The sequence below is a fragment of the Trachemys scripta genome, chromosome 14 (assembly GCF_013100865.1).
Source record: "Trachemys scripta elegans isolate TJP31775 chromosome 14, CAS_Tse_1.0, whole genome shotgun sequence".
NCBI lineage: Eukaryota > Metazoa > Chordata > Testudines > Emydidae > Trachemys > Trachemys scripta.
Genome location: NC_048311.1, coordinates 607,447 through 634,385, shown reverse-complemented (window position 1 = coordinate 634,385; position 26,939 = coordinate 607,447). Strand labels below are relative to the sequence as shown.

The 26,939-nt window shown below is 42.8% G+C and overlaps 1 protein-coding gene and 2 pseudogenes across 1 annotated transcript; 2 read left to right on the top strand and 1 right to left on the bottom strand.

Annotated features, from left to right (window-relative positions):
- Positions 1 to 10,214: 10,214 nt before the first annotated feature.
- Positions 10,215 to 11,016, bottom strand: LOC117887484 (annotated as a pseudogene).
- A 592-nt stretch (positions 11,017 to 11,608) lies between these two features.
- LOC117887483 (olfactory receptor 49-like) lies at positions 11,609 to 19,026 on the top strand. The gene is made up of 2 exons (XM_034790126.1): positions 11,609 to 12,191; positions 18,770 to 19,026. The coding sequence occupies exons 1-2, from the start codon at positions 11,609 to 11,611 to the stop codon at positions 19,024 to 19,026; spliced, it is 840 nt and encodes a 279-aa protein (XP_034646017.1).
- Positions 19,027 to 25,517: 6,491 nt separating this feature from the next.
- LOC117887482 lies at positions 25,518 to 26,460 on the top strand (annotated as a pseudogene).
- The last annotated feature ends 479 nt before the right edge of the window (positions 26,461 to 26,939 follow it).

Genomic DNA, 26,939 nt, shown 5'->3' with positions numbered 1-26,939 from the left:
TGGTAAGACAACTCCCACCTGTTTATGCTCTCTGTATGTGTGTATATATATCTCCTCAATATATGTTCCATTCTATATGCATCCGAAGAAGTGGGCTGTAGTCCACGAAAGCTTATGCTCTAATAAATTTGTTAGTCTCTAAGGTGCCACAAGTACTCCTGTTCTTCTTTTTGCCAATATTTTTATTAACGACTTGGATAACGAAGGATAGCATATGCTTATAAAACTTGCAGATGAAACCATGCTGGGAGGGGTTGCAAACACTTTGGAGGACAGGATGAGAATTCAAAATGACCTTGACAAATTGGAGAATTGGTTTAAAATCAACAAAAGGAAATGCAATAAATACAAGTGCAAAGTTCTTCTCTTACCAAGGAAAAATCAAATGTACAACTACAAAATGGGGAATCACTGGCTAGGTGGTGGCATAGCTGAAAAGGATCTCAGGGCTAGAGTGGATCACAAATTGAATATGAGTCAACAATGTGATGTAGTTGCGAAAATATCATTTGGGTGTATTAAAAAGAGTGTCATATGTAAGACATGGGAGGTAATTGTTCCACTCTACTTTTCACTTGTGAGGCCTCAGCTGGAGTACTGTGTCCGGTCCTGGGTGCCACACTTTAAGAAAGATGTGGAGAATGTTCAGAGGAGACCAACAAAAATGATCAAAGGTTTAGAAAACCTGACCTATGAGGAACAGTTAAAAAAAACTGGAAAGCAGAGGAATGCGGTTTGATCTGGAAAAGAGGACCATATATATGTGTTATATATATATATATACATACACAGACTAAATGGGGATAAATGTTAGAGAAATTGTGGTGAAAGCGGAGATTTGATGCATTGGACATGTCCAGTCATTAGTGAGTATTGGAAGCAATCCATAAAGAAATGACCCAATTGTTGGATATTTATTATCTAATAACCTTCTGGTGATCCTCCCTGGGGCTTCCTGATGGAAATGGTCACACAAAAGGAAATGAAAAAATTAACCTCTGATCTGCTCAGCTATTAGTAACCTCTCAATGGGAAAAGAAAAATAGTCTGACCATTGAGGAATGGTTCAAAATAATATGGGAGGTTGGTTATGGAAAAATTAACACAACAATTACGTATTCAGCAAAATAGACAGAGGACAGATAGGTACTTAAATATTTGTTTACCTCTTATTCAGTGCTCAAAGTATATTCACCTGAAAAAAAAAATCCCAGCACATCTGTCCAATTCTTTGCATATGAACATTTGATAGACATACCAGGTCTGTTAAATATGTGAATACAGAGATTTCACTCAATTTAATAAAATCACCAGAAATGACATAGGAGTTGTAATGATCCTCACTCTGTACTATTATATCACCATGTTAAATAGAAAGATCTGGTGACTATATTCCCGTATGATGTCTCTTTAAGTCAAAGTTCACTGTTGTAATGATTGTTTTGTTTCTGATATTTACATAGCAAGGATTTGTAAACTTGTTAAAACTTCCTAAATAAACAGTTAAAAAAACCTGGGCATGTTGATTAAGCTGCCAGAGAAAAGTTCAGCTCCTCGTTTAGACTGATATAAATTTGCAGTAAATCCACTAACAGTAAAGTAGATTCAGTGGAAATAATCAGGATTTATATCAGTGTGAGAGAAGAATTTACCCATTCTTAAAATGGACCACAAAATTTGTGCTGATCAAAGGTTAAAAAAGTGGCATTGTCAGTTTAAGTGTAAAACAATTGACCTTTTTGGAATGAAACATTTTGATTTGATTTTTAAATGAAAATTACTTTTCATTTAAAATTTTTCCTTAATTTTACTTCAAAATGTAGTCAACGTTAAAAGAAAATGTTTAGATTTTGTCAAAATGGAACCTGAAACAAAATTGTTTTTGACTTTTTCATTCACCTGAATTTTGAAAATACCATTTTCAGTTTGACCCACAAATATTTTTTTTTCTGATTTTTCAAAATTGCCAGTGAAATGAAAAATCTATTATTCGCCCAGCTCTATTTGGATGTTGCCTCCTGAATATCATGGGGAATTTAATGTTCTAGTTTAGGAGCAATGAAGAAGGAGGAATGTAACTTTTATTGTGTTCAATTGTTGCCATTTAAACACACAGGCAAACACTCACACAAACATCCATGAGGTATCGTCCATAGATTGATGCACACACACACACACCGTGATGCTCACTCACACTTCACACAAGGAGGCACACATACATTATACAACATGCAAACACTCACTCTAACACACCAGCGTAAATGCACCTAACACACTCTTCCCCCATCACAAAAACAATCATAGACACACACTTACTAGCTCTCACACACAAACACAACACCTTTATATCACATATATCTCACTGGTCCCAGTTTAGATGGTGTACTGTGTATAGTGATGTTACAAAACAAGGAACCAGATCTGAGTTTGGCAATGAGAACAAAAGACTTTGTGAGCCAAGACATCAGTTCCCACACGTGGGAATATGAACTGAGAATTGGCAATGCACAGAGTGGAAGGGGTGCCTACAAACCCCTCCCACAAGCAGCTCCCCATCACTGAAATGGAAACATGGGAACCCATCAGAAATCTGCTGGCTTCTTGGTGCTGAGGCATGTGCATGACCTATCTCTTTATTCCTGTACATAATCTGTTCTCCCACTATCTTGAACCTTCTGTCTGAACTTTATCCATCACTGTGACATTTGAGGAATGTATAGGGCTGCTGTCATTTCTCCTACATGAGACCATTTATTTATATTGCCCCCAGAACACACCCAGTATTATTATTACCTATCTTTGGTGGAAAAGTGGGAGCTCTGCAAAATCTGCACAGGGTCTGCTTCTCCTAGAGTGAGGCCAAAGCAGTGTGGTGGCTTATTTTTCTTACCACCTTTGAGATGCTTTGGGGTCAGATGCATGTTGTGAATGAGAGGAATATTCAGTGTAAACCCACTGAAATCAGGGGAGTTATGGTGGCATAAATCAGGTATAATGGAGAGGACAATGTAGCTCAAGGACTTCAAGATTTTTTAAAAAAAACACTCTGGTTATTATTCTTGTTCATGTGCAACATTTTAATGAGAATTATGCACAATGCAGACCGCTGCTTTAATCTTTTAGGAAAACTAAACTAATAGTTCATTGCTATGGTCTTGTCTTGCCTATGCAATCCTCTTTCCATTGCTACCTCTATAAGAAGTCTTGGAAGGATTAGATTATTATCAGTAAATATTTGCAAATGTTGATTTCACCATGCACACACAAACCAGCAAAAAAATATTTCCTTCAACAATCAACATTTCCAGCGACGCAAAGTAAGAAAAATGCTGCTTGAGAACTTATGAGTGTTTGATTTAAGGATATTGACTTTGTATATCTTCACGTCATGTTGAAACATTGTGCTTTCACAGTTCTCAAGTTTTAACTTTTTGAAACTCAACATGTACTGTCATTAAATAACTATTGTCTGATCCCTCCATAATTTCCTGCAACTGTGAAAATTTAAACTGATAAAAATAAAAAAATGCTTAATTATAAACATCAATATTATCAGTCAAAATTATTTAGATAGATAGATAGATAAATTAAATACTGCTAAGCCTAAGTATAAGATAGTATTGTCTATGATCAGGAGTCCTATATGCATTTTATTTTGAAAAGTAGTATTTAAAGTTTTTTTTTAAGGAATAAATGTCAGCCCTAGTTCAGCCTTCCTCTGCTGCGGAAAAACCTACTTCTCATCTCCAGCCTAAATTTTCTCATGGCCAGCTTATCCCCATTAGTTCCTGTGCCAGCATTGTCCATTAGCATCAATAGCTCTTCTCCCTCCCTGGTGTTTATCCCCCTGATCTATTTAAAGAGAGCGACCACATCCCTTCTCAGCCGACTGTTTGCTCGGTTAAACAAGATAAATTCTTGTAGACTACATCTACATTACAAGCTAGGGCTGTGATTCCCCAGCTCACGTGCATGCGCTTGTGCTAGATGGATGAGTATAAATCACAGTGCAGCTGCAGTAGCATGGGTGGCACCATAGCTTCATCATGCCATGTACAAGCTTGTCTGAATGTCAGGGCCACTTACTCAGCATGGCTGCCTATGCTAGCATGGCTATACAGGATTTATACTTGTGCTAGCTCTCATCAAGCCATCTCAAGGACATGGACCCGAGCTGGGAATCAATCCCCTGTTTCGTAGTGTAGATGTAGCCTCACTCTCCTCTCATAAAATAGCTCTCCATTGTCGCAATAGGAGGACCGTCGTTCCTAAGATTGTAGGGTTTGGATTGTAATTGGTTCCATATTTACATGGCATTTTATCAAGCTGCATCTGGGACCAGATGGTGGAAATAGACACTGCTCGACTGTAAGGGAGCTGGGGCAATTTACACTGGTGTCACAATGCAGTTCACTACTGGTGTGATTGTAAGAGGTGAGGAACGCTCTCTCCTAACATTGCCCTTGTCCGTTCCCCTCCCCAGGCAGCACATGATGTACTGAGAAAGAAAATGTCCAACCGAACCACCGTGACTGAGTTCTTTCTTCTGGTATTCTCCGATGTTCGGGGGCTGCGTATTTTACACTTTATCCTGTTTCTAGGGATTTACTTGGTAGCCCTGACAAGGGATCTCCTTGTTATCATCCTTGCAGTGCTTGACAATCACTTTCACACACCCATGTACTTCTTCCTGATGAATCTGTCCGTCTTAGACCTCGGATTCATCTCCCTCACTGTTCCCAAGGCCGTGGACAACTCCCTGTTAAACACCTGGTCAATTTCTCATGCTGGATGTGTTACACAAATCTTTCTCTTCATCTTCTTCACTGCAGTTGACTTTGCTTTTCTCACCATCATGGTGTATGACTGATATGTCGCCATCTGCCAATCACTGCACTATTAGATGATAATGAACAGGAGAGCTTTTGTCCAAATGGCAGCCAGTGCCTGGATCATTGTAATTCTCCTTTCTATACTGCACACTGGGAACCCGTTTGCAATAACCTTCTGTGGAGGCAACATGGTGGGTCAGTTGTACTGTGAAATACCCCAAATACTCAAGCTGGCCTGCTCTGACCTGTACCTTGGTGAAACTGCGGTTATTTCCTTTAACATATTCTTAGGCTTAAGCTGCTTTGCCTTTATAATTGTGTCATATATTCAGATCTTCAAAACAATGCCGAGAATTCCCTTTGAGCAGGGTCGGCATAAAGCCTTCTCCACCTGACTTCCTCACTTCACTGTGGTCTTCTTGTTATTTTGTACTGCTGTTTTTGCTTACATGAAGCCCATCTCCCACTCTACATCAGGTCTGGATCTTGTGGTGTGCTTTTTTCCGTGGTGCCTCCTCTGATGAATCCGATCATCTACAGCATGAGGAACAAGGAGATCAATGGTGCCTTGAAGAAACGAACTGAATGGAGGTTATTCACCAAAAATAAAATTTCCAGATGTATCCCATGACCATGGTTTCATTCTGTGTTTCCTTACAGATATAATCACATGATGACATTATAGTCTCTATGGGAAGGTGATGTGCAATCTTTTTTATACTAAATGCTGTGTTTACAGTGGTAATAATCCAGACTAAATTCACTAAGTCAGTGGAGTTACTCTAGGTTTACATGAGTGTAAATCAGATAAGAAGTGATTGATCGATTTACCTATAAATGGCAAAAAAAATAAAAATAAAAAAAACACTTTATTAACACAGAGTTAAGGTTGCCCCCCAGTTCAGACCCTACCAGAATATTGTGTTGTACAGCAAAATTTAAACTTTGGAAAGCCAAGAAATAGAGTTAAGATACAAGCTCATACAACCTTAACTCTGTCCCCAGGAGCTGACAATAGCCCCATGGACTTCTCTGCATTAAACTCCTGCTGCATTAATTGTGTTAGCTGTATCTCACTTGAATGGTGGAGGGAGAAGGATGGTGTGTTTGTGATATGAGGAGCTCTGGGGATTAGTTGAGGAGCACCATAGAGCTGTGTTTGCGATATGGGGAGATCTGGTCTCACCCTTGCACCCCATGTGTGTGACCAAAGGGAAGAGGTGCACTTGTCCCTTGAGGGACACATCTGCATCATTTAAATACAGAATTGTGTAGGTCATGTCAGTAGGTTCATCTTGTCAGTGGTGAGGGGGCATAGGAGAGCAGGCTGTGGGTTTAATGAGGAGTAGGGGGAAGTAGAGGTTTAGGTGGTCTCCTGTGTGCAAGTGTGAAGGGGCTGTAAAAGAGGATGTAGTTAAATTGTACCAATGTGGCATTCTGTGGGGGGAGCAGGCCCAGTGTTTGAGAGTAGGACAAGCTTAGGTAGCATGTGTCCATCGAAATGACAAGACAGAGCAGGAGTTTGGGTGTTACGGGTATTGCCCAAAGGGGGCAGAGTTAAGGTTATGTGAGCATTTCCTTTAATTCTGCATGTCCTGGTTTTCAGAAGCTTGAGTTTTGCTGAACTGGACCTTCTGGATGGGCACGAGCTCTCACTGGGAGACCTTAACTCCATTTCAATGAAGTTTTGGGGTATTTAATTTCCTAGCTGTTTGAAGAGAAAGAAAAATGTTGGTAGGAGAAAGTGGTCCTTGTGGTGGCGGTGGCTGTAGATAGCAGTGGATAGGATGACGAGAGAAGCAAAAGGATCTTTTCAGAACCACCAATTTTTTTCTGGACAGGAGCTGTATTCTATGCCTGTCTGGGCTCCCTTCACATCCACCCCAAGAACTTCTCCATAAGTGCAGCACAAAGCCGGACGCATCTATCTGCCACTGAAGTGGCCTATTTATCTTAATGAGCTATTCTGAGCTGAGTGAGAACCCCTCCAGGAGACGGTGCAGCCTGAAATAATCGCTTTGAGAGGTGTGAACTAAACTAAAGCCTGTTTTCAGTCTCTTGTTTGTTTGGTCCTTAATTGAGAGCCCTGGAGAACTAAATCCTTCTTTTCACCTATAAAGCAAGTGCACTTGTCCAAGGCAGTGTGTCTGACACCTAACCCAGAGGTGCCATGTCTAGGGAGAAGACAGGAGATTGGGCTAAGACCAGAGCAAGTGCCCAATCAAGAAACACTGAAGCTAACAATGAACTCTGAGAGACACCAATCCACATCTGAGCTTTCCTGGGGATCTGTCATCATCCGGTAAAGTTCTGAGTCATTCATGGACATGTGACTTGCCCATGTGACTCCAAAACTGTATCTTGCAGCTGGCTTCTGCATAGGAGAGGAGAAGGGATTTCCATCCAAAAGAGAAAGTCTATTTAAGCCCCTGGAAACTCCTCCCTTTTGTTTTCAGCTGTTTCAAGAGATAGCTTCTCCACCCCCAAAGGATACCTGAAAGAAATTAAAACAAAGGACTGTAACCATAGGGGTGTGAGTAATTGCTGGACCTAGACTAGAAGGAGGCTAGTCTGTAAAAGAAGCTTACTGGAACATCTCTGAGAGTGAGATTTCATCTTGAATCACTTTCTTACTGTATTAGGTATAGACTTGCGTGTTTTATTTTATTATGCTTGGTAATTCATTTTGTTGTGTCTGTTATTACTTGGGACCACTTAAATCCTACACTTTGTATTTAATAAAACCACTTTTGACTTATTAATTAACCCAGAGTATGTATTATGTATTAATATCTGGGGGGAGGGACAAACAGCTCTGCATATCTCTCTATCAGTGTTATAGAGGGTGAACAATTTATGAATTTATCCTATATAAACTTTATTCAGGGTAAAATGGATTTATTTGGGGTTTGGACCCCATTCGGAGTAGGATACCTGAGTGTTGGAGACAAGAACACTTCTTAAGCTGTTTTCAGTTAAACCTGCAGCTTTCGGGGGATGTGGTTCAGACCTGGGTATTTGTTTGTAGCAGGCTAGAGTGTCAGGCTCAAACCAGGCAAGGCTCTGAAGTCCCAAGCTGGCAGGGAAGACGGGCTCAGAAGTAGCCCAGGCACAACAGGTGGCAGTTCCCAAGGGGGTTTCTGTGATCCAACCGGTCAGATCTGGTATTCTGGGAATGCCTCAGTGGCCAACCTAGTCGAGGAAAGAGCTGGGAAAAATTTTTCTAAGACATTGGCAGATTATTTAACTCATCTAAAAACATAGCAACATTTGTCACAAACAGGTTGAGGAAACCATTTCCCAATGACAAGTTACTTTGACCAGCTCTACCAACCTAAGCTGAGAGCAACACACACACCCCTGCCCATGCCATGGATCTTCGGTCTCCAGGATGCAGAGGGACTAGGAGTGGGCATGTCTGAGATGATCCAGGAATAAACCTGCTTCTCTTCTCACTAAAGAATTCTTCCCCTCTTAGGTCTCACAAATGCTGCTGTTCTGCAGTAGCTTGGTAGGCAACATCAGCCTCTGATTAGTGCAGGAATAAGGTCCCCGGAAATTCTCAGGCCACTTGCGTGTATGCAAGGATCACCATCTAATCTTGGCTGGCACCCTGGGGACTCAACCAGAGACATCCAGAGTACGAGCTTCTACAGCTTGAGCTGAACAGCCAGGCTGCCTGACGTCCACCAGAACAGCCCCCTGTCCCCTAGGTGGGTCACAGAGGAGCCTCATAACACACACTGCCCATGGGTGGTGTTTATACAGCGACACTGCGTGGCTGCAGAGGTCAAGGGCTTCATTTGAGCTGGAGTCACCTATCCCCAGCCAGGAGGACAGGGCGTCACAGACAGTTGTACTAAAGAAACGCCATGGACTCTACTGGAGTTTATTCTCTGTGTGGCCCCTTCTCCTCTCCCCCATCCACGCACATCCATAAAGTCACAGAGTTCAAGGCCTGAAGGGATGACCAGATGATCCACTCTGACCTGCCATATGCCAACACCATTCAGCATCTGCACACCAAACCCAACAACTGATATTAGACCAAAATGTCACAGCCCTCAGGACACTAGATGGTTCTGTGCCATTGGCAAAGAATAGGAGAGACTGAAGGGCTCCAGTGCCCAAGGCCCCCACAATGGCAGGGAAATTATTGAGATACACCCAGAAAATCCTGAGAAGTTACCTGCACCACACGCTGCCGAGGAAAGTGAACCCTCCACAATGTCCCTGCCAATCTGACCAGGGGGGAAATTCCTTCCTGATGCCCACATGTTGATCAGTTAGATCCTGAGCATGTGGGCAAGAACCAGCCAGCCAAGAACCCGAGAAACAGAGAATGGTTCGGTGTCACCTCAGAGCCCTGGCACATCCCACCCAATGTCCCATCTCCAGCCAAGGGTGCCCGATGCTTCAGAGATTTAAATAAAATCTCCCAGAATACACTGGGTCGGGGGGAGGAATCCCTTCCTGACCCCTGACAGTGGCCAGATGAAACCCTGAAGCATAAGCTTTTAGGAACATAAGACATACGCTGTAAGTGAGCCCCAGGGTTGCTGAGCCCTGCCCCCCACCATCACAAGCAGCTCCGTCATACAGTCCCAATCAGACATGTGTCCAGCTCTCTCTTCAACTAATTCAGTCATTTGCCTCCCACAACTCCTATTGGGAGGTTGCTCCAGAACCTCGCCCCACCAGTGGTTAGAAACCTCCCTGTAATTTTTAGCCACTCTCTCCATCTCTCACACACCTGAATGTTCATGTGAGCCAGACTGACACAGTCTGGCTCCTTGTCCCCCTCTAGTGGTTAGGCCATGAATGGTGGTTTAGAAGACAGTGGGCCCAGTTCCCAGCTGGTGGTAATGGATATGCAGCTCCATTGGAGGCAGTATCTCAGATCTACAGATGCTGCAAATTGCTTTAGCGCCACCAAAGTCAATGGGACATGTTGAGGATCTACCCCAGTCTTACTCCAGTCTGACTCCTTTGGTTCCAGTGAAGCCAATACTGATTTATACACACAAGCAAGCAAGACAACTCCCATCATTGTTTTCAGTGGCCATGGAACAGGTGCTAGTGATCAAGCAGTGTAACAGGTATTGTTTTGGCACATAATGAAAGCCTGAATTCCTCTCATGCACACAATTTACACCCATTTATTCCACAACGGGACCACATTTTCTACTGGTGTAAATCACCCCAGCGACAGTGACATCAGTGAAGTTAATCTGGATTTGCACTGGTGCAACTGACGTCAAAATCAGACCTGGTTGTGTGCAAGCTGTGTGGTCATGGAAATAACTGACATTAATGAATACTTAAAGATACTACATAAGCAAACTTTAATTAGAGAAAGAGAGAAAATTGATTCTTTGTGAATTACCTACACCCAGTCAGTCTCCTCAGGGCAGCTTTGATCTCTTTGTTCCTCATGCTGTAGACAATTGGATTCACGATTGGTGGCAATACGGAATAAAGAACAGCCACCACAAGATCCAGAGCAGATGGGGAGCTGGAGGTGGGTTTCAGATAGGCAAAAATGCCAGTGCAAACAGCCAAGGAGACCACAGAGAGGTGAGGGAGGCAGGTGGAGAAGGCTTTATGCCGGCCCTGCTCAGAGGGGATGATTTGAGCACTGATTTGCACTGATTTGAAGATCTGAACATATGTCATAATGATAAAAACAAAAGGAGCCTATGACTAAACACACAGTAAAGGCAAGAACCCCAACTTCACTCAGATATGAGCCAGAACAGGTGAGCTTCAGCAGCTGGGGGATTTCACAGAAGAACTGATCCACTATGTTGCCTCCACAGAAGGTCAATGCAAATGTGTTTCCAGTATGTAGCACAGAGAAGAGAATCCCACTGATCCTGGCATTGGCTGCCATTTGGACACAAGCTCTGCTGTTCATCATTATCTCATAGTGCAGTGATTGGCGGATGGCGACATATTGGTCATACACCATGACGGTGAGAAGGGAAAAATCCGCTGCCAGCAAGAAGAAGGGGGAAGAGACTTGGGCAACACATCCAGCATAGGAAATGAACTTAGTGTTCATGAGGGAGTTGGCCATGGATTTGGGAACAGTGACAGAGATGGAGCCAAGGTCTAGGATCAACAGATTCATCAGGAAGAAGTACATGGGGGTGTGCAGGTGGTGGTCGAAGGCTATGACCATGAAGATAAGAAGATTCCTCATCAGGGCTGCCAGGTAAATCAGTAGAAACCCCACAAAGTGCAAAATCTGCAGCTCCCGAACATCAGAGAATCCCAGGAGAAGGAACTCAGTCACGGTGGTTTGGTTGGACATTTTCTTTCTCCGGACATCATTTGATGGCTGCAGAGGGAGGGACAAGAGCAAGGGACAGGATTAGATCAGTTAAATAAATCTCCTTTTGTGATAACCACCTTAATTTGCTTCAGTCAGACCCTTAGCTTGTGAAGATTGGTGTAATATGGGAATGAGGATGGGGAAAGCAGCTCCACTGATTCCAGTGGAGTTACTCCTGACTTGCACTGCGGTGAGAGAAAGTAGAATCAGCTCAATGGACTCCAGTGCAGTGACTACTAATTTACACCAGGGTGATGGAGAGGAGAATTAGGTACAAATGCTTTTGAGGTATTTGTATTTGTATACCTCTGTCACCCAGATGTGGGCGAACTCTGGATAACGTTGTATAAACGTTACTATCCTCAGTTTACCAAGGGGAATCAGGGGTCTGTCTGGCCAGATTCTGCTGTCAGGAACTGCTGTGAATGTTGTGGTGGCAATGATTGGGAACTCCATCATCATCACCTTGGTATGCATTGACTACCGCCTGCAGTCACCCATGTATTTCTTCCTTTGCAATCTGTTCCTCATTGAAATCCCCATGATTATGACTGTGGTCCCAAAAATGCTGGAGAACTTCCTATCAGGGAGGAATACCATCTCCTTTTATGGCTGCCTGGGTCAGTCCTACTTCTATTTCCTGCTGGGCATTTCACAGTATGTCTTGTTGGTCACAATGTCCTACGATCAATATGTGGCCATATGTTACCCACTGAACTACAGCACCATCATGAATAGAAAGGTCTGCGTCTGGCTTGTGGTGGGATCATGGATGGAGGGATTCTTCTCCATCTTGGTCCCTACCGTGATCAAACTTGGATTGCCCTACTGTGGCCCCAACATCATCAACCATTTCTTCTGCTACCGCACGCCCTTGTTATACCTCACCTGTGCCGACATCTGGCTGGTGGAATTCATCAAATTCATCATCTCGCTGCCTGTGTTGCTAGGCTCCGTGATGCTGATGGTCATCTCCTACGTGTATATTATCTGCACCATCATCTGTATCCCATCCACCAAGGGCAGGGAGAAAGCTTTCTCCACCTGTGCCTCTCATTTCACTGTGGTCACCATTGGCTATGGCACTTCCATCTTCATCTACATCATGCCCTTGCAAGTCAGCTCCATGAACCTCAACAAGGTCGCCTCTTTGATGACCACAGCAGTGACCCCAATGCTCAACCCACTCATATTCAGCCTCAGGAACCAGAAGGTCAAGGAGGTGTTGAGGGTCTCAATTGACAAGTGCCTGGGGCTCATCAAACACACACTCTGAGCTGGGGTAAGAAGGAGGCAGTGCAGAAGTATTGAGGTTTTGTATTCCCTGGTGCTGCTGCTTTAGTTCCAGTGGAAGATGTCCATGGTCATGATTTTTCAGGGTGCAGTCAGCCTCTTGGAGTTTGCTGAGCACCCACAACTCCCATTGCAGTCATTGAGGATGTTCGGCATTTCCCAAGAAGCCCCAGGCAGGATCAGAAATGAAGGCCTAAGTGTTCTTTTCAATGCTGCCCATGTGTAGTTTAGCTGCTCCTTGTGTTTGCTGTGCTGATGGCTTGGTTATAAACTGACAAGTGATTTATAAGTGCCCCACAGCAGCAGCATCCATTGATCCACCATTTAGGATTATAGCATTTCAGCTAGGGACAAAGACCATGCTGAAGATGTTGATTGTTTCCTATTGTTTTCTGTGACCAGTGCAGAAGAAGTGGGTATTTTAGGAGGGAGGTATGACAACATATACCAATATGAATAAAAGAAAAGTTTTATTTAATAGTTCTTTCTTTCTTTCTTTCTTATTTTAAAATCACTCCTTTCATGTCAGTACTGCAGAAGAAGCTGCCTTTAGAAGGGAAATATAATAAAAATATACCAATCAGAATATAGAAAATAAAATATTCTGAATTTAAAAAGGAAAATACAATGTATGCATTTATTTGGGCACAGTATATCTCTTGTGTGAAAATGAGACTCTTCATAATCAGCATTTTACAGATGTGTAAACTGAGGCACAGACAGGTGAATCAATTTTCTCAAAGTCATACAGTGAGTCAGAAACAGAATCCAAGAGTAATCACTCTCAGTCCTCTACTCTAAACAATTAGACGTTTCTTCATGCCAGAGCTGGAAATAGAAGCCAGAACACTCAGGGCCCCCTTGCTCTAACCACTAGATCCCACTCCCCTCCCTGAGCTGGGAATAGAAGACAGAAGTAGAGCTGAGTGAATCACTGATTTTTTTTGGTTCAGAACTAAGGAAAAATAAAAATAAAATTGGGTCAACCAGAAATAGATTTTTTTCTTCCCCAAAATGGAAAAACCCCAAACAATTGGGTTAAACAAAAACAAAACATTTTGGTTAACCTGAAATGAAACATTTAATTTTGTTTTGGTCAAACAAAACACTTCATTTGACCAAAATTATTATTATCATTATTTTGTTTGTTTCATTTTGTTCTTCGGGGTAGGGTGGTTGGCTTTTTTTGTTTTTACCATGTTGTTTGTTTTTAAAATAAAGCTAGCTAACCATCAAAAAAAAGTCATTTTGGGGGAAAAAATCAAAATGTTTCATTTAGTAAATGTTAAAATGAGCTGATTTTTTTTCAGACAAAACTATTCACAAAATTTGATCTGAATTCATGAATAGTTTTGGTTGCCCTGAAACTGCGTTTTTTTGACTAATAAATTATTTGTCATTAAAATTTTGCCCACCTTTACCCAGAAGCCCAAACTAATAGGCCTCCCTGATGTAACATATAGAGCTTAAACCTTTTAGTTCACACAGTCAAGAGAGCAGTTAGGAAAAGAACACAGAGATCAGTTCTTCCTTATCTCCATTCTGTAAACCCAGCTTGGACACTTATTATCTGTCATTACCGCCTATGGCTGATGCTTACAGATGATCTAAGCCTCTGACTGCCAGATGATGGGACTGGACCACAGGGGATGGATCACTCAAAAATTGCCCTGTTCTGTTCATTCCTTCTGAAGCATCTGGCATCAGCCACTGTTGGAAGACAGGACACTGGGCTAGATGGACCATTGGTCTGAGCCAGTATGGCCATTTTTATGAGACAAAATACTACAGAATCAACAGTCTGACCTCTCACAAATAGAGATGAGTGATTTTTTTTAAATAGTTTATTCACCAAAAAATGCAGTTTTGGTTGACCCAAAACTGTTCTGCAGTGAGTGTCAAGTTTGCCAGTTAGTTTTGAGCAAACTAAAAAAAAAATCAAAATGTTTTGGTAATGTTGAAGTTAAATTTTTCATGTCAATCAAACTCGACAAATTTTGCTTTGATTTCAGTCATTTTGACTAAAGGAAAGGAGGATGAGATTCACAAAATGTCATGTGGGGTAGAGGGGAAAGGAGACCTCCCTTTTAAACTTTCCATTACGAAAATATCTAAATTTCTGTTAAAACCGCAAAATGTACCCAAGCTAAAATTTGTGTGCATTGCTTGCTAAATAACTGATAACTATCTGTTTGTAAGAGGCGTCCCACCCATACTGGTGACCACAAGGCCAGAGGAGTTAAGATAAACATGAAAGTACAGTTAAGGACAAAAACAGGGAAGCTAAGGCAAAAAGGAAAGTATAGTAGAGAAAAACAACTTTGAGCTAAAAGTAGCCAATAGATGAAGTGGTCACCTTATATAGGTTAGGTATAATTAATAACAATTAAACCATGGAAAGGCTAATATTGTGTGTGTTTTATATTAATTGGAAGCTGTGTAATGCTTTTTGCTAATTGGAAGAAATTTATTGAATATGTACAAATATGCTACTGTGAAAGGGGGTAATTGGAACATTACTGGAGAAATTCATCATGACCTGCCTATGCCACAGGAGAAGTTAACTGGTCCTAACCTTTTTCTGCCTATCTGTCATTGTCTACTGCTTTAACAGTGGCTGTTAACCTCAAGAAATGCTTTTGGTTCAAATAAAGGTTTGACCCGACCCGAGTGTGTTGGCCGAAATGTGCTATAGAAAACCCAACAGTTCCCCCCTCTACCTCATGTGGAGATCTGTGAAGTTGGGTCTTCTACGCTACAAAAGAGCGCCCTAATCATTGGATTGTGGGATGGTCTGGTGTAGGGCTCTCTCTCAGTCTTTGATGGTGAAGCTGCTCCACTATGTATAAATAATAAACAGAGACATGAACTTAGCTCTTCAACATCCTAGGTGAACACTCGAAACACTAGACTTTAGAGTCATCCTCATGCTCTTGTCCCTGGCCCAATGACTATTAATTGTCATTCATAGTGGCAATTCTTAGCCTATCTCACCTGCAGGGCCTGATCCAGTAGGAGTGCTCTGAGGTAGCCCAACTCCACACAGGGGGCAGCAGGAGGAACTCCATTATAACCTTTAGCTCAATTGTTAGGGTGCTCACCTGGGATGTGAGATGCCCTGGTTCAGATGCCCTCTCCACATTGAGTAGAGGGTGAAATTAAACCCAGGTTGCTAACTTACCAGGTGAGTGTTCTAACAAGTGGGCTAAAAGCTATAAGGCATTGCTTCTTCTCCCCAGGCATGTCTTGCAAAAAATGGCATAGGTACCTAACTCCAGGAGAGGATTCACAGCTGAAAATCCTAAACAGAGCTAGGTGCGTACCTCCAGCCCAGATTTAGGAGCTTTGGCATCTGGCTTTGGCTAATTTAAGCATCTCCCTGTCTAGCATGATGGCTTCTGTGGATCCCATTCTTAGGTGCCTATCTCTTCCCATTCATTGTATAGGGAGCCTGGGTGCCTAAATCAGGATTTGTGGATTCCACTGGCTGTCTTGGTGTCTTAAAATTAGGTGTTGCGACACATTGCAATGCCTTAGTCTTTTTGTGGATCTGGGCCTTGGCCACCCAGTGAAAACAAGAAACAAGAGGTTAGGAACATTGGGTCCCTCATCCCCCGTGGGTGTCCCTACCCCTGGGTTACAAGTTATGAGTCAGGTTGGCAGAATTCATTTATTAAAAAATAATTTTGAGCAATATTATTGATGTTTATTTTTAAGCTTCCCCCCAATTTCTATTGATTTAGGATTTCACAGTTGTGCAAAATCAGGGGTTTTAAGTTCCCCCTCCCCTCATCCCCGCAATGTTTATCAATTTAAATTTTCACAGTTGCAGGAAATTATGGTGGAGGGGATCATACAATAATTATTTAATGACAGTAGATGCTGAGTGTCAAAAAGTTAAAGCTTTATAAAATGTTATAATACACATTGTCACATCACATGTGAAAATATACAAAGTAAATATCCATAAATAAAACTGTAATAAGTTCTCAGGTTTTTCTTACTTTGCCTGTCAGTTTTGATTATCAATGGAAATATTTTTTCGTTGGTTTGTGGGTGTTTGGTGAAATCAACATTTATTAATATTTACCAATAAAAAATGAATCCTTCATAGCCTAGTTATGAGAGAAATCCTCCTTCCCCCCCTACACTGTTTTGTGTGGATTTCGGCGTGCTCAGAACCCACCAACCAGATCAAGTTCCACAGGAGAAAGAAGGGCAGTAATGCCTATGTTCACCTGGTCTGAGGATCCAGCTGGGACATAGACTTGAGACAGGCACCTCAAGTGAGGCAGCAGTGTGCATGCCTAGAGGCAGAAACATAAGCACTTTGCAGCAAAACTTTAGGCATTGAGTGAATTAAGGCACTTACAGGGTTAGGCAACACCTAAGTGGGGGCTTTGAGGATCTCAGTCGTGCCTAAATTTTGAACGTAGGTGTCTAAAGTAGTAGTGTTGTGTTAAATAAGATGGAATATGTGGGCCCAAAAAGTCAGAGGTGTTAGCATAACCCTGTCACTGGCCAACATCAAACAATGTTAAACAAGTTTCAGGGTTTGATACACACAGGCCTCAGCCTGCTTAATCCCACGGCAAACACACCATTAAAATCCTTTTAACCTTTTATTAAAGATAAAGAAAAAAAGAAAGCACAGTTAAAGCATTTGAAATGTAAGGTATTAAATAAGGCTTTCATTTTAACAATGTCCCTCGCTCCCTATCCCTTTAGCTGAAGAGAGTTTTAGAAGGGAAAAAAAAACAACAACCCTTGTCTGTCAGTCTCTTAGATGGCATCAAAGATGGTAATAACTGTACTTTGAAGGGAAAGTGAAGAAATTAGTTGAGATGGGCTGGAGCTGTTATTGTTAAAGTCCCTCCAATCCCATTTCATTTGAGGTGGTGTTTGGGACTTAACCTGTTTATAACATTTATTAGTGAACTTTCCATAGTTAATTCCCAAGCAGCCAAAAATTATGGGCCCAATTGTCACAGCAGTAGTTAGGCACGTAAATGCTTTTGTGGATCTGGGTCTTAGTGCTAAAGGACCTGCCCTGAGTAAATGGAATAGATATAATTAGAAGTGAGCACCTCCTGTTGTCCAGACCAGTGCATAACCCACTGGACTATGCTGCATACCAAAGAAGTGTAAGGACCACAATAATTATATGGTAGAGGCATGTGAAATGAATTAAATGGCACATTAAAGGTCTCTGCCATCACAAGTGAGCCTATGACATATGGACAAAGACTAAAACATTCTGAAAGGTACCAGCAGTGGGTTCACAGATGGTAACCTAGTTAAAATTTATTGGAAAAAAAGTGTCATTTTTTTAATCTTTCCATGTACATCTCAAAAAGTGGCTCTGGGATTCTCCAGTGAGTGGATCCCCTGGGGTACCTGTGATCATTTAAACTAGTCAACCTCACCCAGTTGAGGCAGACCTACTTCACAGAGAATGGCAAGTAGATCATTCGTGAGACCAGAAGAACTAGAGTCAACATATAAAAGTACGATTTGCTTAGATTTGACAATACCCGTTGGACAAGTCAAAAGACCCTGATGTTGCGGGTGCTGTTTCAGGGCTTCTCACGGCTTGACATGAAGGGAAAAATCAGAGCAATTCCTTCTTTTCAGTCTTTGAAGAAGTTCAGAATAAACTACTTTAGTATTTAATCCAAAAGAGCAGGGACTAGAATTTAAAAATTACCCTACAAGAATTTGTTCTACAGTAGTTGTTGATGATTTGAGGCACAGGGCTCAATCTGTGTCTAGCTGGCTTAGCCTTATGGTATCTTCCTAACATCAGAGACCTAGACTAACGTGAGTAACTGTTCTGCTCCCCGTTCTGTTTATTTGTTTCCTTTTGTTGTTTTTGTTTTCCCTCTTCTCTTTCCTTTTTTAATATCTTTGTTCTCCGTTTTGATAACTTTTTTTTCTTATATTTTCATTTCCCCTTTCTCCTTTCTCTCCTTTCTTTTCTTTCACTCATCTTTCCTTCTTCTTTTTTTTTTTTTCTTTCCTTCCTTTTATTTTGATTTTTTTTTTTGGTTCCTACATTTTCTGTTTATCTTTTTTTCCTTTTCTTTTTTATTCTCTTTCTTCATTTCTCTACTTTCATTTCCACCCTCTCATTTCCTTTGTTGCTTTTCTCTATTCCTTTATTTTAACTTTTACTTCTCCTTTCTCTTTTTACTTTTTTATTTCTTTCCTTATTTTTAAGGCTAGTCCAAATATTTCTATCAAAACTTTTNGGTGGTGTCCTATACCTACATTGTTGCCACCATCTTCAGGATAACGTCCCTCTCAGGACGCAAGAAGGCTTTCTCCACCTGCTCCTCCCACTTCATCATCATCACCATGGGCTACGGCAGCTGCATCTTCATGTATGTCCGGCCTTCGGGCAGCGACACCTCGCTCAACAAGCTGGTGGCCCTGCTCAACACAGTGGTGACCCCTCTCATGAGCCCCTTCATCTTCAGCATGAGGAACCAGCAGATAAAAGATTCCCTGAGGGCTGCCTTGAAGAGAAGCATGAACTTCTCAAGGAAGCATATTAACTTCTGAATGGGTTTTGTGAGGGGAAAAGAAGGGGAAGTTAAACAAGAGTAATAGTTATAGTACTCTCCTAAGATATAGTACTCTCCTAAGAAGTGGTAGTTCCCTGTTCAAATCCCTTTTCTCCTAAGGCAGAGTGGGAAATTGAAGCTGGGTCTTCTGCTTCCTAGTTGAGTATCCAAATGACTGAGCTAAGAGTGATGAATGAGTCATCCTTCTCACGCTTCAGGTAGGGTGACCAGATAGCAATTGTGAAAAATCAGGACAGGGGGTGGGGGGTAATAGGAGTCTGTATAAGAAAAAGACCCCAAAATCAGGACTGTCCCTATAAAATCAGGACATCTGGTCACCCTAGCTTCAGGCCTCTTGCGATAAACACCTTTGGTGCCTGACCCCAAGAAAGCTGACAGATAGGCATCTCCCTGGAATCTCCCATTGGCTAGCCTAGATGAGGAACCCCTGAGCATGCTGGCTTTTGTGAATCCCATTTTTAGGTGCCTACCTCTCCCCATTCATTGTGTAGGGAGCCTGGGTGCCTAAACTGAGGCTTTGTGAATCCCTTTGAATTTCCAGGTACATAAAAGTCAGCTGCTTCAATGATCAGCATTGGAACATCTATGTCCCTTTGTGAATCTAGCCCATGTTTTCTTGGTCTATTATTGGGGATCCTAGTTGATCCTGAAATACAAATAATAAATAATAAAGACTATCAAATTCATGACAGTTATGTAGGAGTGGTGATGGGGTACACATATTGTGCCAATGCGATGGTGTAATCATGATGCAATCATGGTAAAATGGACTGTGCATCATTATCTCTGTCAAGCTAACTCATCAAAATAAATGGCTCATCTGTCTACCTATTGACTCTATCTATTCAGGATATCTTCCACCAAAAGTTCCTGCCTGTGCCCCAGAGTACATGCTCAAGGGGTGCAGGCCCTACATCATGCCCCCCTTAGCACTGCCCCCAACAAATCTCTTAGCATTGCCCCCTGACCAACCAGCACTGAGGGGCGAGAACTGATTTTGACATCTGGAGTGTGAAAAGTTTGACGGGAGGGGTGTGAAGAAATTTGTCAAGGTGTGTGTAGCGGGGTGGTCATCCACTCCGGCCCGGAGGGGCTTAAAACAGCATAGGAGAGGACTGTTGCTGGAGCAAGTAGCTTCCAGGCTGATTCGAGAAGCAGCCTCAGCTGTGGCCATGCCCCAATCAGGGCCCAGCTGGCCCTTATAAGTGGACCATGGGCCAGGAAGGAGAGACACACACTCTCTCTCTACCCTGTTGAGAGGGAGGGACCTGACTGCTGGGAGCATACCAAGGTACCTGAGGTGGAGCAGGGCTGGGGGGAAAGCCCAGGGAGCTGGGAAGCTCCGGCCTGGAAACTCCCCAGGCTACGGCCTAGTGAAAGGCCAAATAAGGTACTGGAGTTGCAGGGGGCAGCCCAAGAAGGTAGGCAGAGGCAGCAGGTCCAAACCCCATTGCCTGTGATGAGTGGTATTTAAACTGCAGTTTGCCCCTGTGAACGAGGGCTAGATGGAGACTGGGCAGTAGCCAAAGACTGAGGCGAGATGGGGATAGTGGGTGGGGGTTCCCTGGGGAGGGGAGACCCAGAGACTGAGGGGTGGACATCCAGGGGCAGCACCCAGAGAAAAGGGCACCAGGGCCGGGAGGGACACGGGGGCCAGTAAAAGCGGGACACCGACCGGCAGAGAGTGCTCGGACGGCTGGAGAACTAATTCCCAGAAGGTACCAGGAGGAGGCGCTGCAAGGGTGAGTCCTCCACGGCTACAGTGTGCAAGATGTGTATTCCATAACTACATTGACAGCCCACTTGGATTTTCACAAAATTCTAATTGAGGAGGCTCTCAAATGCCATTCAAAGTCAATGGGAGTTGGATAATTGTGAGTCTTGGCCTTCATGTTTTGATGGTATCATGTCCCAGAGTAAGAATCCCTTTCCCCAGTGCTTCCCAGTCTGTTGAAAACTGAGACTTGCTCCAGGGGACCGAAACCAATCACAGACTATGTCCACCATGTGACGGGTTGGATCACAGAAACCCCCTTGGGAGCTGCCAACAGATGTGCAAAGACTACCCCTGCTTCTGTTTTCCCTGCCAGCTCAGGACTCCAGCACCCTGTCTTGCTGAGCCAGACACTCCCGTCTGGCTCTAACACAGATCCAGGGTCTGAATCACTTGTCCCAAAGCTGCAAGTTTACCTGAAAACAGCTCACAGTAGTGTGCTTGTCTTTAGCACTCAGATGTCCAACTCCCAATGAGGTCTAAACCCAGATAAATCCGTTTTACCCTGCATAAAGCTTATGCAGGGTAAACTCATAAATTGTTCGCCCTCTATAACACTGATAGAGAGATATGCACAGTTGTTTGCTCCCCCAGGTATTAATACATACTCTGAGTGAATTACTAAATAGAAAGTGATTTTATTAAATACAGACAGTAGGATTTAAGTGGTTCAAAGTAGTAACAGACAGAACAAAGTAAGTCACCAAGCAAAATAAAATAAAATGCGCAAATCTATGCCTAATCAAACTGAATACAGATAATTTCCTCACCAGTTCCAGAGTGCTCCCTTTTACAGGCTAATCTCTTTTTAGCCTGGGTCCAGCAATCACTCACACCCCCTGTAGTTACTGTCCTTTGTTTCAGTCTCCTTCAAGTATCCTGGGGGGGGTGGGGTGGGGGTGGAGAGGCTCCTTCTTTAGCCAGCTGAAGACAAAATGGAGGGGTCTCCCCTGGGTTTAAATAGACTCTCTCTTGTGGGTGGAGACCCCCCTCCTCCCTCCTATGCAAAGTCCAGCTCCAAGATGGAGTTTTGGAGTCACCTGGACAAGTCACATGCCCCTGCATGACTCAGTCTTTGCAGGCCCACGCCATTGTCCACATGGCATCTTGAATGTCTCCAGGAAGACTTCTCATGTGGATTGGAGCATTCCAAGATGCATTGTTCCTCAAGTGTCTCCTGATCAGGTACTTAACCTGGCGAATTCCTTCCTAAAGAAGCTGACCAAATGCCTCACAAAGCTTACTTAGAAATCAGGCAAGCATACAGCCCATATTCTTAACCTCGAGTAGAAAATGATATATATGTACAAATAGGATGAATAGATATAGTAGACCATAACCTTTACGGAGATATATTACATGGCACAGGCAGCACAAAACATATTCCAGTTATGTCATACATACATTGATAAGCACCCCCTCCCCATAAAGCCTTATGGGGTACACTGTCACACACCAGTCTATGGTTACTCAGTCATTTTTGAGGACCTTAATGATATGGCTAAAATAATAAAGGCTGATATTGTCAGTCACCCAACTTCCCTTGATTTTGAATTGCATTTGGGAGCCTATGTCCAGCAGACTCCTTTGAAAATCCAAGTCTACAACCATGTAGGGAGTGATATCAATGCTCAGATGATCCAATCAGGACCGGGGATCTATTGATCTGCCCATAATAAGGGTATAATTGAAAATTGGTGCATTCACTGAAGAGCTATCAATTAAAGAAGACAGTTGGCCTCCACAGGAAGGAGGAGAGAGATTATGAAATACTTAAATACTCAGAACCAGCTCCCTGATGTGCAGTGTTCTCTAAAAATTTTGACTCCCATCTGCCCCCAAGTCACCTGCCCCACACACTTTAACTGCTACACCCACTCCTCTCCCAGAGCTAGGAACTGAACCCAGAAAAGCTGATGCTCAGCTACCTGCTATAACAGTCGATCTTCTTGGAACAGACTTCTCTCAGGTCATTGGAGAAGTGTCCTTACTATGTTATTCACAAACATATTTATCAATCAGAGGTTTTATTATTTGTATACCGCCTCTTCTTAATAATCATGATTGGCAAAAAACACGGTCAAGAAAAGATTGGCTCTAAAGGCTGAGACTGTTGCAATCTCAGTGTCATAACTATGTCAATTGCCAAGATCTGATGTCTGAGAGGAAGGTGAAGAAAACCCTTATAAAACAAGGCAATAATGCAACTCTGCACATGAGGACAGAGTTCCTCCAGTGGCCCATCAAACAGCTCAGGCTAAGGCTGAAGTACTGACAGTTCCAGCACACTGTCCCACTAGCCTGCTTCAGCCCTGTCTTGGGGAGCCTGCATCCAGGTGTCCCAGGCTAGCTCAATGTCCATGATCCTTCCGTGTCAAATACACTCCAGGCCTGTGCACCACTCAAGGCCTTTGCAGGTTTAGGCTAGGATTTTCAAAGGAGCAAAAGGGAGATGATTGTCCAGTTCACACTGAAAGTTACCCCCAATGGGAATGGCTTGGGAATGACACTGGAGTGAATTTCACCACTAGCCCTTGGCCACTGAGATGAATTTACCCAGAAGTTTGAAAATTATTTCCAAGGCTGTTGGTGAATACATTTTAGACATGTCCACTGGGAGCTGGTCTGAGAACCACTGCATACATTTCACATGAGACAACAAGCAGCCATAATGTGGTAACAAATTGGAGTCTCTCCTGCCAGGGAATAGATCTGAACTGAGATTTAGGAATTAATGGTGGGAAGAGCTGACATCCCTGGAGGATGCTGTTCTTGGCTTTCTTGATATCTAACACAGGTTGGAAATGGCCCTGTGAATTTCCCTACACACACTCTTGACCAGTGTGCCTCACCTCTGTCTTTAAGAAGTCACTCTAAGGATGAGAGGGGAGTTAATAACTACCCATGGTCCAGTGAGTTCTCAGCTCCATCCTGAGAGTGCCAACAATGGAGGGCAACGTGTTCCCAGTTGGATGTTGAGATCATGATGAAGTGAACACCATGTCTCTTTAAAGACTAGTCAGACCTCACACCAGTTCCACCAAGATCTATGCTGTTGAGATCACTGGCAATTATTGCTAAAAGTTTTTGGCCTACCTATCAATTATATTTGTTCTTGACATTTGTAGATACAATTTATACATCTTTATTATATGTTCTTCAGGAGCCTGTTCCCGAGAAGCTTATATAAATTGTCCAGGCTCTACGGGCTTAGCCCATTATTGCAACAAATATGTCTTAATACTGAATTATATGTCTACAGTGAATGCTTGGAGAACTGTCAGTAAACCAATATTCTGACCTTTACCAACAAGTACAGTTGACACTGCAATTTGGATCCGACTGTCACTGAATTTAATGGTAGTTTCTTTATTGCTGAGTTGATTTCATTGATCAAAGTGCTTACAAACAGAATACAATTACTAATTCTCCCAGGCACCCATAGTCAGAGAGAACACTGGGGATTTTATCCTAGTGGTTACTGAACAGTATAGAAAGGATCAATGTCTGAGATTCACTAGCAGAGAAGCTTTTCTGTCAAAGATAAGTCAGTTTCAGAAATGATGGAACTGCTCAGAAGTGGGAAGTTTCAACGGCTAAGAGCAAGGTATTTGTGGGACAGTTTGAGGCATTTTTCTTCTTTACTATTATGACCCCAAGTTCATTTTCTGGAGTCATGAACACCTAAATTATCTCCAGAATTGAAGGAAAAATAGAGCAACCTCTTTCTCTCTCTCTCTCATCTAATCACTCAGTCTAACTTACTCTTATGTATCTAATCTACAGAATTGTCCTTCATTTCTTTCTCTCTGTCTTATCAAAGGTACTGTGCATAAGGTCTTTCTATCAAGTCAACTAAAGTTAATCAATGACTCATCCATCTGCCTATTGATTCTATCTGTTTACAATGTCATTTTCAAAGACACCTAAAATATATTCATCTACAGGATTGTCTGTCATCTTACTCAGATTTGAGAGTCCCACAGACACACTGGAGAATCTTGTCTATCTAGAAGAACAGAAATTGGTCCAGTTGTGTTCCAGTAACGAGAGAGGTAAATCTAACCACATTAGCTGGCAGTAAAGTGTAAGATTAGATGAGACCAGCCATGTGTCTGGGCTGTTTGTTGCTGGTTTATCTAATGCTTTTTCTCTCAACACTCTGGTATCTCATTCTCATTAATGGGATGATACTGTGTGAGGTAGGGAAGTGGGAACAAATGTGGGGGTACTCTTTAATAATCATTCTTAGGGCTGCATGTCTGTCACAATTGGAAAGAAGTTACAGATACTGTGATTTTCCCATTTGTTCATGACTTTTTTGGTGTCCATGATTCACCCTGAAGTGGGGGCTCCTGCAGTGCCTGTCCTGGGGAATGTCGCCAGCCCCCCACTCCAGGCATTGTGACCAAGTGCACGAGGTCACAGCAGGACTCAGGTGTGGCCCAACTGCCCCTCTGGAGAGGTCGCAGCAACTACCAATGCCTGTTCCTAAGATGAGTGTGGGACAGGGTGTCAGAATCGCCAACCAGAGATGAGTAAGATCCAAGAGACAGAACACCTGATCTGTGTTCACACAATCATCTATCTATCTATCTATCTATCTATCTATCTATCTATCTATCTATCATGAGATACCATGCAAACCCCTGAGAGGGATCTAAATACCTATGTGGTCTCAACAGGTCCAAGCTATGGAGGAAAACCTAACTGCAGTGACAGAATTTATCTTTCTGGGTTTCTCGGACCTCCAGCATCTGCAGCCCCTTCTTTTCATCCTCATCTTACTCATCTACTTCATCACACTGTTAGGAAATGGCCTCATCATTGCTGTCACGGTTGCTGACCTGGCCCTCAACACTCCCATGTATTTCTTCCTCAAGAACCTGTCAGTCTTGGAGATCTGCTACACTTTGGTGGTCATCCCAAAGACCTTGTCCAATCTCCTGTCCGAGAGGCGGGCTATCTCTTTCCTAGGCTGTGCAGTCCAGATGTACTTCTACCTTTTCTTTGGCAGCACAGAGTGTGGCCTGATGACTGTTATGTCCTACGACCAGTACGTTGCCATATGCAACCCCATGCGTTATTCACTCATCATGAGCAGAAAGGTTACCTGAAGCTTGTCAGCTGTGGTGTGGATTGTGGGCAACTTGGTGGCATGTGAGCAAACGGCAGCAATATTCACGTTACCCTTCCACAGGCCAAATTAAAATCAACCACTTCTTTTGCGACGTCCTCCCAGTTCTTAGACTGATGAGCATGGACACGTCGCTCATGAATGCCATTCTTGCCTTCCTCACTATGGTGTTCACAATAATCCCCTTAATCTTAATCATCACCTCCTATGCAAGCATAATATGGACCATTCTGAAGATGCACTCAGGTGAGGGGAGACACAAAGCTTTCTCCACTTGCTCCTCACACCTAATCACAGTCATCTTATTCTACTGCAGCAGCTTTATCACCTACATGAGGCCCAGTTCCAATGTGTCTGTGGACACCGATCGAGCCCTCGCCCTGTTGTACACGGTCATTATTCCAGCATTCAACCCAATCATATACAGCCTGAGGAACAAAGAAGTCAAGGAGGCTCTGAGGAAATTCTTGACCAGGAGTAACATTTCTTTGTTCTCATAAATACAGTTGTTTTTTCTGATCATTAAGCCCCATTAAAGTGTTTCAACTTGGGAAGTGTCACAAAGTCGGAAAATGTCTGTATTATTGCTTAACAATATGATGTATAATTTGGTTTCCCTTTTTAATTTTTGCTGTCTGGCTGAATGTGTAGTGTTAAAGCAAAAAGAAGAACAGGAGTACTTGTGGCACCTTAGAGACTAACAAATTTATTAGAGCATAAGCTTTCGTGGGCTACAGCCCACTTCTTTGGATGCATCCGAAGAAGCGGGCTGTAGTCCACGAAAGCTTATGCTCTAATAAATTTGTTAGTCTCTAAGGTGCCACAAGTACTCCTGTTCTTCTTTTTGCGGATACAGACTAACACGGCTGCTACTCTGAAACCTGTTAAAGCAAAGGAGGTTGTAAAGTGTGCTTTTAAGGAAGCCATGAAAGGTAACACAACGACTCAGATAATTCAGCCTCTGAGTACCCACTTCAGA

What these genes read in the sequence shown, in the direction of transcription:
- LOC117887483 (XM_034790126.1), top strand. Translation starts at nt 11,609, where the DNA reads ATGATTGGGAACTCCATCATCATCACCTTGGTATGCATTGACTACCGC. An exon ending in CTGTATCCCATCCACCAAGG is followed by an intron (nt 12,192 to 18,769) that starts GCAGGGAGAAAG and finishes CGTCCCTCTCAG; the next exon opens with GACGCAAGAAGGCTTTCTCC.